The sequence below is a fragment of the Theropithecus gelada genome, chromosome 4, assembly GCF_003255815.1.
Source record: "Theropithecus gelada isolate Dixy chromosome 4, Tgel_1.0, whole genome shotgun sequence".
Classification (NCBI taxonomy): Eukaryota; Metazoa; Chordata; class Mammalia; order Primates; family Cercopithecidae; genus Theropithecus; species Theropithecus gelada.
In genome coordinates this window covers 147,322,419-147,337,704 of record NC_037671.1, presented here as the reverse complement: position 1 = coordinate 147,337,704, position 15,286 = coordinate 147,322,419, and the positions used below count along the sequence as shown (strand labels likewise).

The window sequence follows — 15,286 nt, the reverse complement described above, 5'->3', positions numbered from 1 at the left end:
GTAACTCTTCCTCTTTCTCTTCTATAGAATTAACAAAGGACTCTAGATGAGTGCTGCTTTGTCAACTGTGGCTGCTTACAGAAGCTGGAACCATTTAGACATTTGGAGATTTCACAAAAGTCCTTGCAGTCCCACAGCAAGGTAATGCGATTTACATTGCCTGAGACACACTTCTATCTCTATTGAAAATATGCAATTTTCAGACTGTTTGACAAAAGACTATTACACAGTTATATATATATACATATATACACACACACATGCCAGCATCTTTACAGTCTCTAAAATACTGAAAATGCAACACCAGCACAACTCAAGAGGACAAGATGTCCAAGATAAATGGAGCATTAAAGTCATATTAAAGAATCACCAGTCAGAACCCAGTGGGCCCCAAAGAGCCTGATAAGAAAAAGAGGATGTTAGTATGTTAGAAGCATAATTATAAACAAATAGAAGTTTTTGCAAATTCTTTCCTCCCCACAACAGGTCCATTTTCTTAATTCACACACATTACTTTCTCAAGCTTCCTTACTTGAAGGCCAAGATTGCAAAATGGTAGATACCTTCTTTTCTCATCTCCGGATACATATCACTCATCCTATCTTCCACATCACTGTGGAAAATAGTTCATTTTCATTTATACCATTGTTCATTTTATACCTAAGACTTCAAATAAACTTCTTGCCCACTAAATTAGTTCCCTGGAGGTGTGAGTCAGACTTTCTGAAAAAACACAGAATAACAAAGAAGTAAAAACATGCATTTTGGAAAAAATGTCAGTGTTTTTCCTGGCCAAAGACTGAGAGAGAAGGAGAGACTGACAAATGGACAAACTGGACACTGGTCTCCCCTGATAACCAAATGCCTTATCTGCCTCTTTCCAGCTCTCAGTATCCTAATACCTTATGCTAGATGTTTACAGTTCTCTGCCTACAAATCATTAATTTCATATAATTTTCTGTTTTGAAACATACGAACCTCTTCCAAACAAGGTGAAAGAACTAAAATTACTTCTTTATGTGCCAACAAAAACAGATCATTATTTATTCATCCAGTCATCTCTTGAGCTCCTACTAAATTATCAAGTGCAAAGCCTTGTTCTTGGCCCACAAGTTACAGAGAGGAACCCATAGTCTGGTGACATGAGATATAGTTTGATCTTTCCAGTTACCTTTCCTGACCTCAAATCCTATTATTTGGAAATAAAGTAAAATTACCCATTCCTAACATGTAAATGCTTTGCATATCTCCTATTCCCTTAAGTATCAAGATCATTTTAAGCTAAACAGAACTTACATGAAATGTAGACCTGTATAATTTTTTGAAACTTAGAAACCTTCTTGTTTTTGAAATTTTTCCAAAGATGGTATTTCTGTGCCTCTAGTGTAAGTCAAAGGGAACTCTACTTTTGTTTGTTGACATGCACATTTTTTAATGCTTATGTTCTTGCTTGTTAATTGCAGACAGATCATTCAATATACATTGGTAGACACATGGAAGTTATTTTTACCACAGAGAATTTTTGACAGCTTAAACACATAAAATTCATAATGCAAAGTCAAATTAATTTTTTCATAATATTCCACATAAACTAATGCACAAAGCTGAATACCTTTCCAGCACAATGTTACTTCTTATACTAACATAGGGCCACTTACAACACTAACATACACGAACTTTGTTAATGATATAAAAGATTAACTGTAATAAACTATGTAGCCCCCTTGAGTATGTGTCTGTGTTTGGGGGAGTCAGATTTAACTGGTCATCTAATTATTTCTAGTTTCATCTAAAAAGACTTATTCAACATGTACCCTCCATAAAGGTTTTCAGAGAGTTAAGTTCGGCTTCTCCCAATCACCTGCAGCTTCCCAAAAGGACTAATAAATTTCTCCCATGATTGCAGGATATTACATTTGAAAAGACGATATAGTCCAACTTCCAGATCCAGACACTTCAGTGATGCATCAACGTAACATAGCCAATTTGTGTCAAAGTCTTTCCTAAGTTTAGATGGTACTCTTTCTTCCATTACTATGATTCCCCCTGCTGCTTTCCATAACAGAAAACAAAAACAAACCCAGTTATCTACAGGGACAAAAATAAAAATGAAAATTCACTGTATACCAAAAAGTCTTTTTAAAAATTAAACAAGTTTCCTTTTTAATACGTTAGCTTGAGTAGGGTGTGTGTGTCCCTATGTGGGGTGTGTGTGTGTGTGTCTGTGTGTGTGCTATGTATAGTGGATGGTATCCAGAATAAAGAGTGATATTTTCACTTTTCCTTTAGAGGAGTATAAGTCTAAGTGGTTATAATCATAGCAAAGCATCCCTCCTGCCTACATTTTAAATAGTTTGGCTTTTATTTCTAGCTTCAGAGTGTTCAGAATTGAGAGGATTTAGCATGGATTTGAAGAAACCCTTCTCATTCTTTTTTTCCCAGCTTACCTCAAACCCTACCTATACTCCTTCACTTTCATTTGTTTCACATTATTCTTTCTAACCGTGACTCAAATATTGTTGGTTCTTATCTTATAAAGGTACTAGAGCCTGCTTAAAGAAGTTAGGGTTCAATTCAAAAAGCATTTACCAACTCTGCAAAGCCCCACGCTAGACACTGTGAAATCTGGCACAATAAGGTCTTCTCATGCCTTAACTGGCAGTCTGTGAAGGCTGCGTGCAAGGTACCTTTACAGGGCAGGCAGTGCTTCATTCCAGGATAGAAAATGAAGCCAGGCTTCACCGGGAACATAGCGTTTAATGGAACCCCAGAAAGTAAGTAAGCAAATTCCAGAGAAAGGCTGCCCTCAGACCACCCATTTCTCATTTAGTTGCTTTTCCGACTACTCTTGTACACAAAGCATTCTTAGATTTCAAAGGGGGCACAAATATGCTCCAAGTACACAAAATCCCCAGCACTGAATTTGCCATAGTAGGAAAATAATGTAATTTTGAAGTTCTTGTGTACAATGTGATTTTGAAATTCTTGTAGTCTGCTTGTACTCTTCCCTATAAAGAGGGAATGCAGCCAGTCTGTGTCGGGGGTTTACATGCAAGGCCTAAAAAGTCAGTTCCCTTTTCAATGAGATATATGGTTTTAAAATGTCAGATGACTGTTTATGACATCAGTAGGAAGAACAGAGGGGAAGTTAATTCTTACCAATGTGGTCACAATAGAAATGGCTTTGTATCCCTCTACTTAGTAGAGGGACTGGAACATAGCTGCTTAATACACTCAATAAATCAATGTTGAATTAATAGCTGATACCTATTGATTATGAGCTGAAAATGAAGGTCCTTTTCATTATTAATATTCATAATAAAGACCAAAAGTAAATAAAGAATAAAATAAGACTGAAAGTTCGGTTATTCAGTATTAAAATAGATTTTGTTTTGTTAACATCAAAATAGATAGGAGTCAGGCTGTAGAGTAAAGGCAAATACAATGGCTTTTAGATGTGAGTAGTAAACATGGATTGGTAGAGGCAGAGCAGTAGTTGCTGCAAAAACTCGTACAGCACCACTCTCACCTAGGACATCTGACGGTTATACTCATGGGTACTTTAAATTTTAAGCTTTCATTTCAGGAAGCATTTATAATTAATATATACTTATTTGCCTTTCAAAGGGAAAATGCAGTGTGATATCAAATAATAGAACTATTTTTACTAATACACCAAAATTTATAGATGGAAATGTATATCATCTATCAAAGCAATTACTTCAAGTAGCCACATATTTATTCCACTTCTGAATCTGTTTTCGTGACTCCGTCATTGCAACTCATTTTATACTCATACATCAAATAGTGGTAGCATGTTCTATTTAAAATATAACATATTTTATAGTGAACGGTTATTAATTTTTAAAAAAATCTCCCACTTGGTCACTCATCTCTTTCTACTAAGAATGACTTCAGCTACGTTACAAAACCTCTTTAGATAATTTAGATTTGGACATATTCAAAAGAAAACTATTTTAAAAGACGACTTCAAAGCAGAGCTTTAAGCACTACTGAACTGCATTAACACACTCTCAAAGTGACTGCCCTGATTTAGTCTTCCTGTTTGTTACACGGTCTATATGGAGCAATGGGAAGTCTGGTCTTCTGAAGTTGAATCCTGGACACTCCTGAAGTTGAATCCTGGACTTTCAACTTCTAGAAAGACATCTACCTTCTTTGTTGATTAGCATTCTACATTTTTAAAAAGTAGGATTTATATTATCTGTTTTACTACCCTGAATGCAAATGAAGTAATGATATAAATGTGCTTGGTTAACAACTACACAAATGGAATCTATTTAGATATCAGTCATATAAATGTATAGGCAATATGAAAGAGTATCATTATGAATATCAATTATTCTTTTACGCAACAGTGTTGACGTGGCTCTAGAGACAGTCTCTGATGTTGGACTGTAGACAGAAAGAGATTAACGCAGCTGGGTGTGATGGCTCATGCCTGTAATCTCAGGGTTTTGGGAGGCTGTGGCAGGCGGATCACCTGAGATCAGGAGTTTGAGACCAGCCTGGCCAACATGAAACCCAGTAGCTACTAAAAATACAAAAATTAGATGTATGCCTGTAATCCCAGTTACTCAGGAGGCTGAGGCAGGAGAATCACTTGAACCCGGGAGGAGGAGGTTGTAGTGACCCAAGATGCCACTACACTCCAGCCTGGGCAACAGAGCAAGATTCCATGTCAAAAAAAAAAAAAAAAAAAAGAGAGAGAGAGAGAGATTAACTCTGAGACATTTGGGACATTTCCAGAAAGTTGATATTGTTTAAAAAGTCATTCAAAAAATCATTTACAATCTGCTTCCCAACACATCCTCAAATTTGTCTACGTTTCTGCAACATCGGAACCATACAAGTCACCAGTCACAGAAAATCGTATCTCCCCTACACTGTCCGTAGGAAGATTTCTCCCTGAAGGTGAAATTCTCACGTACTTTCAAAAACAAACCATGTTTAAATGTTCTCTCCAGCGGTTAAATTGGGAATGAAATTCCTAATTTCTTCATGATGCCTAAAAAACTTTCTTAATCTGAGTAATATGACAATGAGATAATATGGCAGAGGAAAGGGGGTCACAAAAGATAATATTGAGAGAGTCTTGCTTTCTCAGTGGGGCTTGCTTTAACCACCTTGTTTAAAATTGCGTCTCCTCCCTCCAGCTTCTGATTCTTCTTACTTTCTCTTAGCACTTACTAGCTTTGAAAATGTATTCTCATTTACTTACGATTGCAGTTGTTGCTTATTGTATGTCTCCCTTCACTAGAAGGTAAGTTCCACAAAGCAGAGCTTTTGTTTGTGTAGGTTGTTTCATTGATGTATTCATAGGACCAAAAGCCATACCTGATGCTTATTCAGCTGGCACTCAATAAATAAAGTAATTGTCTTTCCACTTTTCTTTTTAACATGAAATTTTTTCTTTTTGCATATGACGTTAATATATGCTTGTTGTTGGGAAAAGGACAATTCCAAAAGACATAAAGAAGGAAAAAGAGATTGCCATCCTGCTATCCAGTAACAGTGCTGTTGTAATTCTGGTGCATATCCTCCCAGAATTTTTTCAGTAGCACATACACAAGAATATCACAACATATTTTACACACCATTTAGCTTGAAGCTATATGATATTTATTTGATGTCATTTTATTATGTTAAAAATGCAATAGTTCTCAAATCAACATAATTCAAAATTTCTAATGACGGTTTTGAAAAAATAAAATTTTCTTGAATGTTAACATTACAGAGCATATACCAACAGTGTAAAATATGCATAGCCAAAAAGTAAGGAACATGGCTGAATACTGAAATTATTTCTAAATTTTTCTTTAATTGGATAAATAAAATGGGTATAAAATAGATAGGTATAATGCTTTTTTAAATGCACCCAAAATGTGCATTTTTTAAATGCACCCACAGTTTCAGTAGTGTCTTTTTCTTCTATTTCATCGATTTAAAGAAAAATTCTTAGGATGTCTCTTAGTCCCTATTTAAATGAATATAATATTCATTTTTTTCCGACTAAAAAAGAAGAAAAATGATTAAGCCTTTTCAATCTCTGATTTGTTTTCTAAGTTCTCTTCAGTACTTTACAGAAGAAATCATTATAATGTTGCAGCAAGCAAAAAATTCAATAAAAATTACAGTAACAAGAATTAAGGGTAGTTTTGAGAATTTTTCTGGGTCATAGAGGAAAACAAATCCCAATCAAAGGGCAAATAACTTTAGAAAGAAAAATCATCTCATGGAAATATTTTTTCATCAAATTATGCATGTTTATATTAACCTGCAATTAAGTTAATAGAAGTAACACTATTTAAATTGACACATTTAACTTTTATAAAAACTTTTTGTACAAAATTATGTTACAATAGTCCTTTAGTACTGTATAAGTTAAATAGAAAAAATGAGGCCGTGAAAATATCTAAAATATTTAAAAACATAAATTTTCAAAACTTTAAAACCACTATGCATATATCAATTTTAAAATACATGCACATAAAAACATTTTAAGGGAAATATACTGAAATCATAATAGTTAATCCCTTTGTGTATGGTATTATAAATGATTTCTATTTTCTTCTTTGAATTTTACTTTTTTCCAAATTTTCTATAATGAAGATTTTTATAATATGAAAAAGGCATACACATGTGTTAAGCATGCGTTGTTTTAAAGCACTTTAATGAGAATTTGTTCATGTGATTCTATACCGGGGGTTAGTCACTACTATCTTCATTTAAAGGGTGAGGAAACTGAGGATGATAGAAATAAAATAGTTTGACTAAACCTAGCTAGCAAGTAAGAGACAAGATTGGAACCTATTTCATCTGACAGCTCATTATTTTTTCCTTCAATTACACCTCAGCAAACATTTATTGAGCACAGTCTCAGTCTTCATTCAATCAATTATTGTTAAGCATCTACTATATCCTCCGCTCAGTGCAAGACTCTGGGAAAACAGTGGCAAATAAAACTAAACATTGTGATAGAAACAGTGGGGACACAGGACGATGCTTAATATGTGGTCCCCACCCTGAAAGGGATGTGAACTCATTGTACAGATGGAATATGTGCATATTAAAGGAAAAGTAAAAATAGCAGTAAATATATGATATATTCAAATAAGTGTTATAAATAAAAATACTGTAGAAATGTAAAAGATCAATGGTTATTGAATTTTGGGGTGATTAAGGAATACTTCACAAAGGCTGTAGAACAGATACAGAGCCTTAAAATTGGGAGGAATCCACACAGGTAGAAAGGGAATGAAAGGCTTACTAAGCCAGAGAAGTTATCTGTAAGCTAAAAGAGGGGAGTGTAAAAAGCAAGTCCCACATAAGAGAAAAGGAAACATTTCGCTGTCATGGACTGTTATGCCCACATGGAGCTGGAAAAATGAGTTGGAGCATAGTCATAACACAGTTGCAAAGAAAATGAATACCATGAACAATATGTGAACATATCCTGGAAGCACCAGGGAATCATGAAAACTTCTAAATCACGTAGTAAAGTTATGTATGAGATGCATTTTCTGGCCAGGTGCGGTGGCTCCTGCTTGTAATCCCAGCACTTTGGGAGGCCAAGGCAGGCGGATAATGAGGTCAGGAGATCGAGACCATCCTGGCCAACATGGTTGAAACCCCATCTCTACTAAAAATACAAAAAATTAGTTGGACGTGGTGGCACGTGCCTGTAATCCCAGCTACTTAGGAGGCTGAGGCAGGAGAATCGCTTGAACCAGGGAGTTGGAGGTTGCAGTGAGTCGAAATTACACCACTGCGGCCGGGCGCGGTGGCTCAAGCCTGTAATCCCAGCACTTTGGGAGGCCGAGACGGGCGGATCACGAGGTCAGGAGATCAAGACCATCCTGGCGAACACGGTGAAACCCCGTCTCTACTAAAAAATACAAAAAACTAGCCGGGCGAGGTGGCGGGCGCCTGTAGTCCCAGCTACTCGGGAGGCTGAGGCAGGAGAATGGCGTGAACCCGGGAGGCAGAGCTTGCAGTGAGCTGAGATCCGGCCACTGCACTCCAGCCTGGGCGGCAGAGCGAGACTCCGTCTCAAAAAAAAAAAAAAAAAAAAAAAAAAAGAAATTACACCACTGCACCCCAGTGTGGCCACAGAGCGAGACTCTGTCTCAAAAAAAAAAAAAAAACAAACAAAAAAAAGACGCACTTTCTGAAGATAGAGACTGATGTCAAGGAGGACCATTAAAGCATATTAAAAGGTGAAGTTTTTCAATCAAATCTACCATAATAGGAGTAATAAGCTGATTCCAAAAATTTATATGAAAATGCAACAGACCGAGAATAGCTTCTTATTTCAAAAAGAAAGGGAAAGGTAAAGAGCTTACACTATCAGACTTGATGGCTCACAAAGTCTTACTTATTAATTCTGTGTGGTGTTCCTCCAGGGTAGACAAATAGAATAAAAAATAAAATAGACACTCTAGAAATAGATAAATACACTCATCGTCCATTGATTTCTGAAAATGGCTTTGAGTATTAATGTGGTCATTGAACCATGATGATCTTGGAGGACTCACAAAAGCACCACAAAATTAGATATTGGTGGAGAAATTTTTGATCATGGAAACAACAGATCTTGTTTCCAATAATTTGTGACAAAAATTCTAAGGATTATTAAATAGATGGCTTTCAGCTATAGTGTTTTTCTGGTAGATTTTATTTTTAGACAGAGTCTCCCTCTGTTTCCCAGACTGGAGTACAGTGACATGATCACAACTCACTGCAGCCTCAATCGTCTGAGCTAAAAGCAGTGTCCTGTCTGCCTGTCGAATAGTTAGAACTACAGGTGGGCAGCACCACTCTTGCCTAATTTTTAAACTCTTTGTAGAGTTGAAGGTTGGTCTTAAACTTCTGGCCTCAAGCGATCTTCCCTCCTCGGCCTCCAAAAGTATTGGGATTTCAAGCATGAGCCTCCCTATCTGATTCAACGATCAACACTTTGCTATATTTAATCTCTCTAAACATACATACATACACACACACACACACAGTTTTTATTTCAAAAACTGAAAGCAAGCTGCCAATAACATGAAACTGCATATCTAAATACCTTAGCATATATCTAAGTATTTAAGAATTGGTATTCTATGTATATGCATAATACCATCATATTTCCACAACGTTATTTTTTTCATGTTCCAATTCCTCTGAGATAATTCACCTTTTCCCCTGGAATGTAGCCTTTGAAATTCTTTTGGGAACTATGATATTTTGATGCCTGAAAAGATCTATTTTTTATCCTCATTCTTACAAATATACTATTTTAGGATGAAAGCATCTAACAATATTATTCCACATTATTCTATTTTTGCTGTTAAGAAGTTTGCTAATTGTGATGGCTAATTTTATATGACAACTTGACTGGGCTACAAAGTGCTCAGATACTTGGTTAACCATTTCTCGGGGTGTGTCTGTGAGGGAGTTTCCAGATAAAATTAACATCTGAATCTCTGGACTGCATAAAACACATTGTCCTTCTCAATATGGGTGGGCCACATCCCATGCATTGAAGTCCTGAATGGAATAAAAAGATAGAGAGAAGGAGAATTTGCTTTCTCTGCCTGACTGTCTTCAAGCTGTCTTCAGCCTTCAATCTTTTGCCTTAAACTCAGACTTGGACTGGAACTGACAACAGTGGGTCTCCCGGTTATCAGACTTGAACACAAACTGGAATCATATCATTAGATCTTCTGAGTCTCCAGCTTGCCAAAGTCTTAGGACTTCTCAGCCTTCATAATTGCATGAACCAATTTCTCTCTCTCTCTCTCTCTCTAAATATATATATATACACACACACACACACACATACATATGTAGTGTTTTTTATAGAGAGAGAGCATTTTTGCCATTCTTACATAGAGCGTTTACATATATATACGTATATATACACATAATACATAAAAACAGCAAAACATTCTACATAAGAATGGCAACTGCATCAAAAGTGTATTAGATTCTTCAGAGAATTGCATCATAAGTGTATATAGTTCACTATTCTCTCTTCAGCTGTGCCTAATCAGTCGCATAATCCACACAGTTTTTATTTCCAATTATTATATTTTTATTTCTAGGCAATCTACTTTGCTCTTTTTCAAGTTTAGTTCATTATATTATGGTATCCTATTACTTATTTTTCAAGTCTAGTACAGTATCTTATTACTTATTTTTCAAGTCTAGTTCATTGTATTACAGTATCTTATTAGTCATTTATACTTACATTTTTTTCTCACAGTAAAAATAATAAAGGAATATTTTAATAATTGAAATAAAAACAATAGTCGTATCACACAAGAGCAGCTGTTTGCTTCCAGTCTTTTTTTCTGTGGGATTTTAAATAGTTTCCGAAATACTGTACTGTTTACTGCTGTGTTTGCTTAACATATGACATAAGCTTTTCCCATTAAAATTCTGTAAGTTTAAAAAAAATAAAAAATTAAAAAATCCTCAATTATTCTTTCAAATATATTAAGGCTATAAAATTTTTCACAAATAGTAATAACAATATCATATACAATGTGTGTTCAGTACATAGACAATATGCATGTGTACATTATACACAATGCATTAAAATGTTATATTATCTTTTACTTAAAGCGCATTTCACCAAACAGTAGAGCTGATACAATGAAGCTTGTTTCATCAGAGAAGTCAATTGAATCTTTCTGTAGCACATTATTGCACGATTATGGCTTTAAACAAAAGTTACAAGTCACAAGTTCTTACATTTTTGGGTCACATTGTAGAATGTATTCCAAATGAAAAATGGAGAAGAAAGTACATAACATCATGCTTCATGTTATGGCATATAAATATTAACTCTTTTAACATATAACTGTATGATGAATGATACAGTTAAGACCTATACTATATCATATATAGTTATTATTATAAAAAGTTATACATTATGCCACAGTACTAAAACCAAAATATATTCTTCTCAAATAGTGAAAAAAATTCTCTATGAAAAATTTCAATATCTAAACTCTTTATTCTCTGATCCTATTGTTTACTGTGTTTTTGTTGACTCTTTCTCATGGAAACTTATTTCTTTGGTTGCTTTGTGATTTGGGGTTCTGAGATTTTATATATATATATGTGTGTGTGTGTGTGTGCGTGTGTGTGTGTATATATATATATTTCTTTTTTTTTTTTGAGTCGGAGTCTCACTGTCTCCCAGGCTGGAGTGCAGTGGCGCGATCTTGGCTCAATGCAAGCTCCGCCTCCCGGGTTCACGTCATTCTCCTGTCTCAGCCTCCCAAGTCGCTGGGACTATAGGCACCTGCCACCACGCCCAGCTAATTTTTTTTTTTTTGTATTTTTAGTAGAGACAGGGTTTCACCATGTTAGCCAGGATGGTCTTGATCTCCTGACCTCGTGATCCACCCACCTTGGCCTCCCAAAGTGCTGGGATTACAGGCGTGAGCCACCAAGCCTGGCCCTGAGATCATATTTTAAAAAACATTTTCCTTAAGGCCTGGTGCAGTGGCTCATGCCTGTAATCCCAGCACTTTGGGAGGCCAAGGTGGGCAGATCCCCTGAGGTCAGGAGTTCAAGACCAACAAGGTGAAAACTTGGCTCCACTAAAAATATAAGAATTAGCTTGGTGTGGTGTTGTGTGCCTGTATGCCAGACACTAAGGAGCGTGAGGCAGGAGAATCACTTGAACCCAGGAGGTGGAGGTTGCAGTGAGCTGAGGTCACACCACTGCACTCCAGCCTAGGCAACAGAGTGAGACTCCATCTCAAAAAAAAAAAAAAAAAAAAAAAATTAGCCTTATATTCTCAGCATGACTTTTGTTCAAATTATATAGACTACACAGTTGCAAATTTGCACATTTAATGTGAGGTTTCATTTTTGTTCATAAGTTATTAAGAGAGCCTTTCCCCCATTTCCATCCAAGTCAAAGTCAAGACTGGCAAGTCTCCTTACTGTCTTCCTAGGAGGTTAGGGTTTTATCATATTACCCTTTTACTGAGCGTGTCGCTCTTAGAAATCCAAGCCTTACTCTGGTTACCTAATGTAACTAATAGTAACTCTTGTTACTACTACTCCCACAGCACCTGGTTGTTCATACTATTCCTGGTTACAACCCCAACGTGCTCCTGCATGCCTGGCAATGTTCTTCTCCCTGGGTGGTGAGTATATGTGACCAGTAAACTGCTGAGGATCTCATCTGTCCAGTGTTGGGTGTTAGGTGTCTAGGCATCTGTGAATCGCCAAGGCAGGAATCTTTCCTTCACCAATAGGGTGAATAGAAAGCAACAAAATCCACGGGTGTTATGAACCATATGACATGCCCAACCATTTCAGAAGACACCTAGTCAGTTACAATTAACTGTTCCTTGGTTATTTGGTTCTGAATTATTTGGCAAGGCTACCTGAGACAGAACTGCTAACTGCTGATGGGTTTGAGCTATGGCCTATGTGCCACTGTTATGCCATCTCTTTTAACTCTGCAATGCTCTTGTCCCCAAGAAGAAAATGGTTGTTAACTATACCCTGGTGTGACATGCTGTCAGGTTCAGCCTGTGTTTGGCAGGTGATCTCTGAAGCTTCAGCCTGTAAATGCAATGAGAAAACATTGCCTTAACCAGTCAGTACTTCAGTCCTGCTTACCAGAGCTCAGGCTAGAGCTCTCTGATCACCATGTCTAGCCTGGTGACTGTCACTGACTGCTTGGAGCAGCAATACGGACATTGCTTGTAACAGTGCACCTAAGGAACGGGCACAGAAGCAGCCCTGTGTGACGTTTGTGGGAAGGAAGGTGACCACCCCATGGAGAGCTAAGCATGGTATCCTGGTTGCCATTGTTGTTCATGCAAAGGTAGTGACCTTTCTGGTCTCCTCTGCTGCTGCTTCCTGAGCTGCTGTTGCTTGCGCTCTCATGACTCCGAAGGGCATTGAGGTGCAGATCCATGGTGGCCTGTGGCACAGGTGCTAACGAAAAAAGAAAAGGGTGGGGAGAGGAAGGAGCGTTTGGTACTCAAATGATCTCCCAATGCAAAACCCACAGCCAGTACGCCTGGGCTCAGCACTGCTGCCTACCAGCACACCAAACGGCCAATCTTGCAATCATGGGCTTGCTGGCCCTATCCAAGCCATAGACTAATGACTTTACTGGATATGGACCTCAACCCTAGAGACACTGACTCGCACTCCCCAGAGGAAGAGGCAACCACTTCTGAGAAAGGCCACTAAGCTCCCTAATGTTTTCCCATAAGTACCCAGAAAGTCTGCACCACAGGTGACTGTACAGAAAGCTCCAATTTCACCTAGATACAAACTCAAAATATGCTCAAGGAATTTGTGCAGAGAAAGAAACAAAGAAAGAGGGAAAAATTCCACAAGACAGAAAAGGTAGGGCAGTGGCAGCAGGAGATAATTTTGGTCTATTGAGTCTGGGTTAAAAACCTAGCTTTCTTTCCCTGTACCACTCTGCTTACTATGTCTCTGTTGCAATAAAGATCCTAATCCTTGAGGTTATAGAGAAATACCTATGTGACCTTTATGGCACTGTGGTACCCCATGGCACCATTAATTCAAACTCAACTTAAGCCCAGGCTCTTTAAACCATATAAATCAACCATTATAAGGCTGTGGGGGAAACCCTCAACCTTGATGATACTAATTTGAAGCTCTCTGAGAGAAAAGGCTTATAAATATCATCATGGTAAAGAGGATCCCTCACCACCACCCCACCAGCACCAAATATGTCCAGTGACCACCACCACTTAAAAAAAAAAAAAGAAAAGAAAGAAAGAAAAGAAATTTTAAAAAGCAAAGGAAAAAAAATCCTGGATATGGAGGGAAACCAACAACAACAACAACAACAACAAAAAACCCTAAAACAAAGATCTGCAATTTGACCCAATTGGGAATTCAAAATATATTAAAAGCATTTATATAGCCAAGATAAAGGGGCACTGATTGGCTTTTGTGCCTCTACAGTATAGATTCTTAATTAACTTTAATACCTGCTGAAATCCAGCAATTGGTAAACCTTCATGGCTTTAACTGGCACTAGGGCTCAGATTACAGTTATGACTAGGGATCATACTAAATTTAAACATGGTATCCCTCATAATATTAGAGGAGTTATGGAATATAGGATAGAGGACAAAGAGATATGGCTCATCTTAACCATCATAATTACTGTCTTGCCTAAATTTCCCATCACGGTCATAGCAATCATTGCCCTAAAATATCCCATAATGGACATGGATGCTCTGACCCAATTAAAAATAAATGGAAATTAGATTAAATCTTGACACTTATAAATTGGCTTGACAAAATGGGAACTCATGACTCCTCTGCCTCCACCCCAAATTAAAATAATTATTAACATGGCTCAAAGTAATTTAAAACAGGGATTTTGAGGATTAAAATTTGTTATATGACAGCTATAGAGTGCAGGGGTGATTATCCCCACTACTTCTCCATTTAACAACCCAATCTGGCCTATTTCGCCTGTTCTTAAACCTGGAACAAATAAATAGTGCAGCACACTAGACTGCTACAACCTTAATGCCATGGTCCCGTACAATTCAGGCCCTTATTCCCAACAAACTGAGTATTGAAACTTCTGACTCCATCCAATCAGCAACTGATAGATATTTTGCTACTACGAATTAGGCTAATATGATCCATTGGGTGCCAATGTCAACAGCTTAGCAGTCAGTTTGCTTTTACCTTCCACAAGACACAATGTATTTTTACCAGGCTACTCAAGGGCTACCTCAGCAGTCTTGCCACTGCACACAGCCTTTGCAGGCAAGATCTTAATGACATCCACCTTTCTCCAAGAGCACAGGTATATTACATTGATGATATCCTTTTCCAGGAAGATTTGTTTGACATATTCATTGAGAACATACAAATACTCACAAAGGAACTCACACAAAAAGGGTGGATCATTATCTCTCACATAGTGCAAAGTCCTGTGACTTCTGTTAAATTCTTGAAAGTTATTTGGTAAACCAAAAGCTGCTCCATCCCTGATACTGTCAAAAAAACAGGTATTAACCCTCTCAGTACCCACAAGGTTAACACAAGTCTAACATCTTTTAGTCTCTTTTGGGTTCTGGAGACAACATATTCTTTTGCAAATTTTCTTTAATCTCACTAATGCTATTACTTACAGACTGCCCATCTTAAAGGGGAACCTCCTCAACAAAAGACTATAGAAGCTCTCCAAAATGAAATCAACAGGCACTCCAGTTAGTGCCCTCAGAGACTTCTGCAACCT

General features: G+C 37.2%; 1 protein-coding gene across 5 annotated transcripts in view; it reads right to left on the bottom strand.

Moving 5' to 3' along the window:
- The window catches only part of PKIB (cAMP-dependent protein kinase inhibitor beta), a 248,067-nt gene that overhangs the window by 13,259 nt on the left and 219,522 nt on the right, over positions 1–15,286 (bottom strand). For 2 of the 5 annotated variants that reach the window (XM_025381400.1, XM_025381401.1), the window contains one exon: positions 12,540–12,600. The exons of the other annotated variants lie outside the window; for them this stretch is intronic. In XM_025381400.1, the coding sequence (XP_025237185.1) occupies positions 12,540–12,600 (61 nt within the window). The remainder of the gene's footprint in view (positions 1–12,539; positions 12,601–15,286) is intronic. 5 annotated transcript variants of the gene reach the window in all.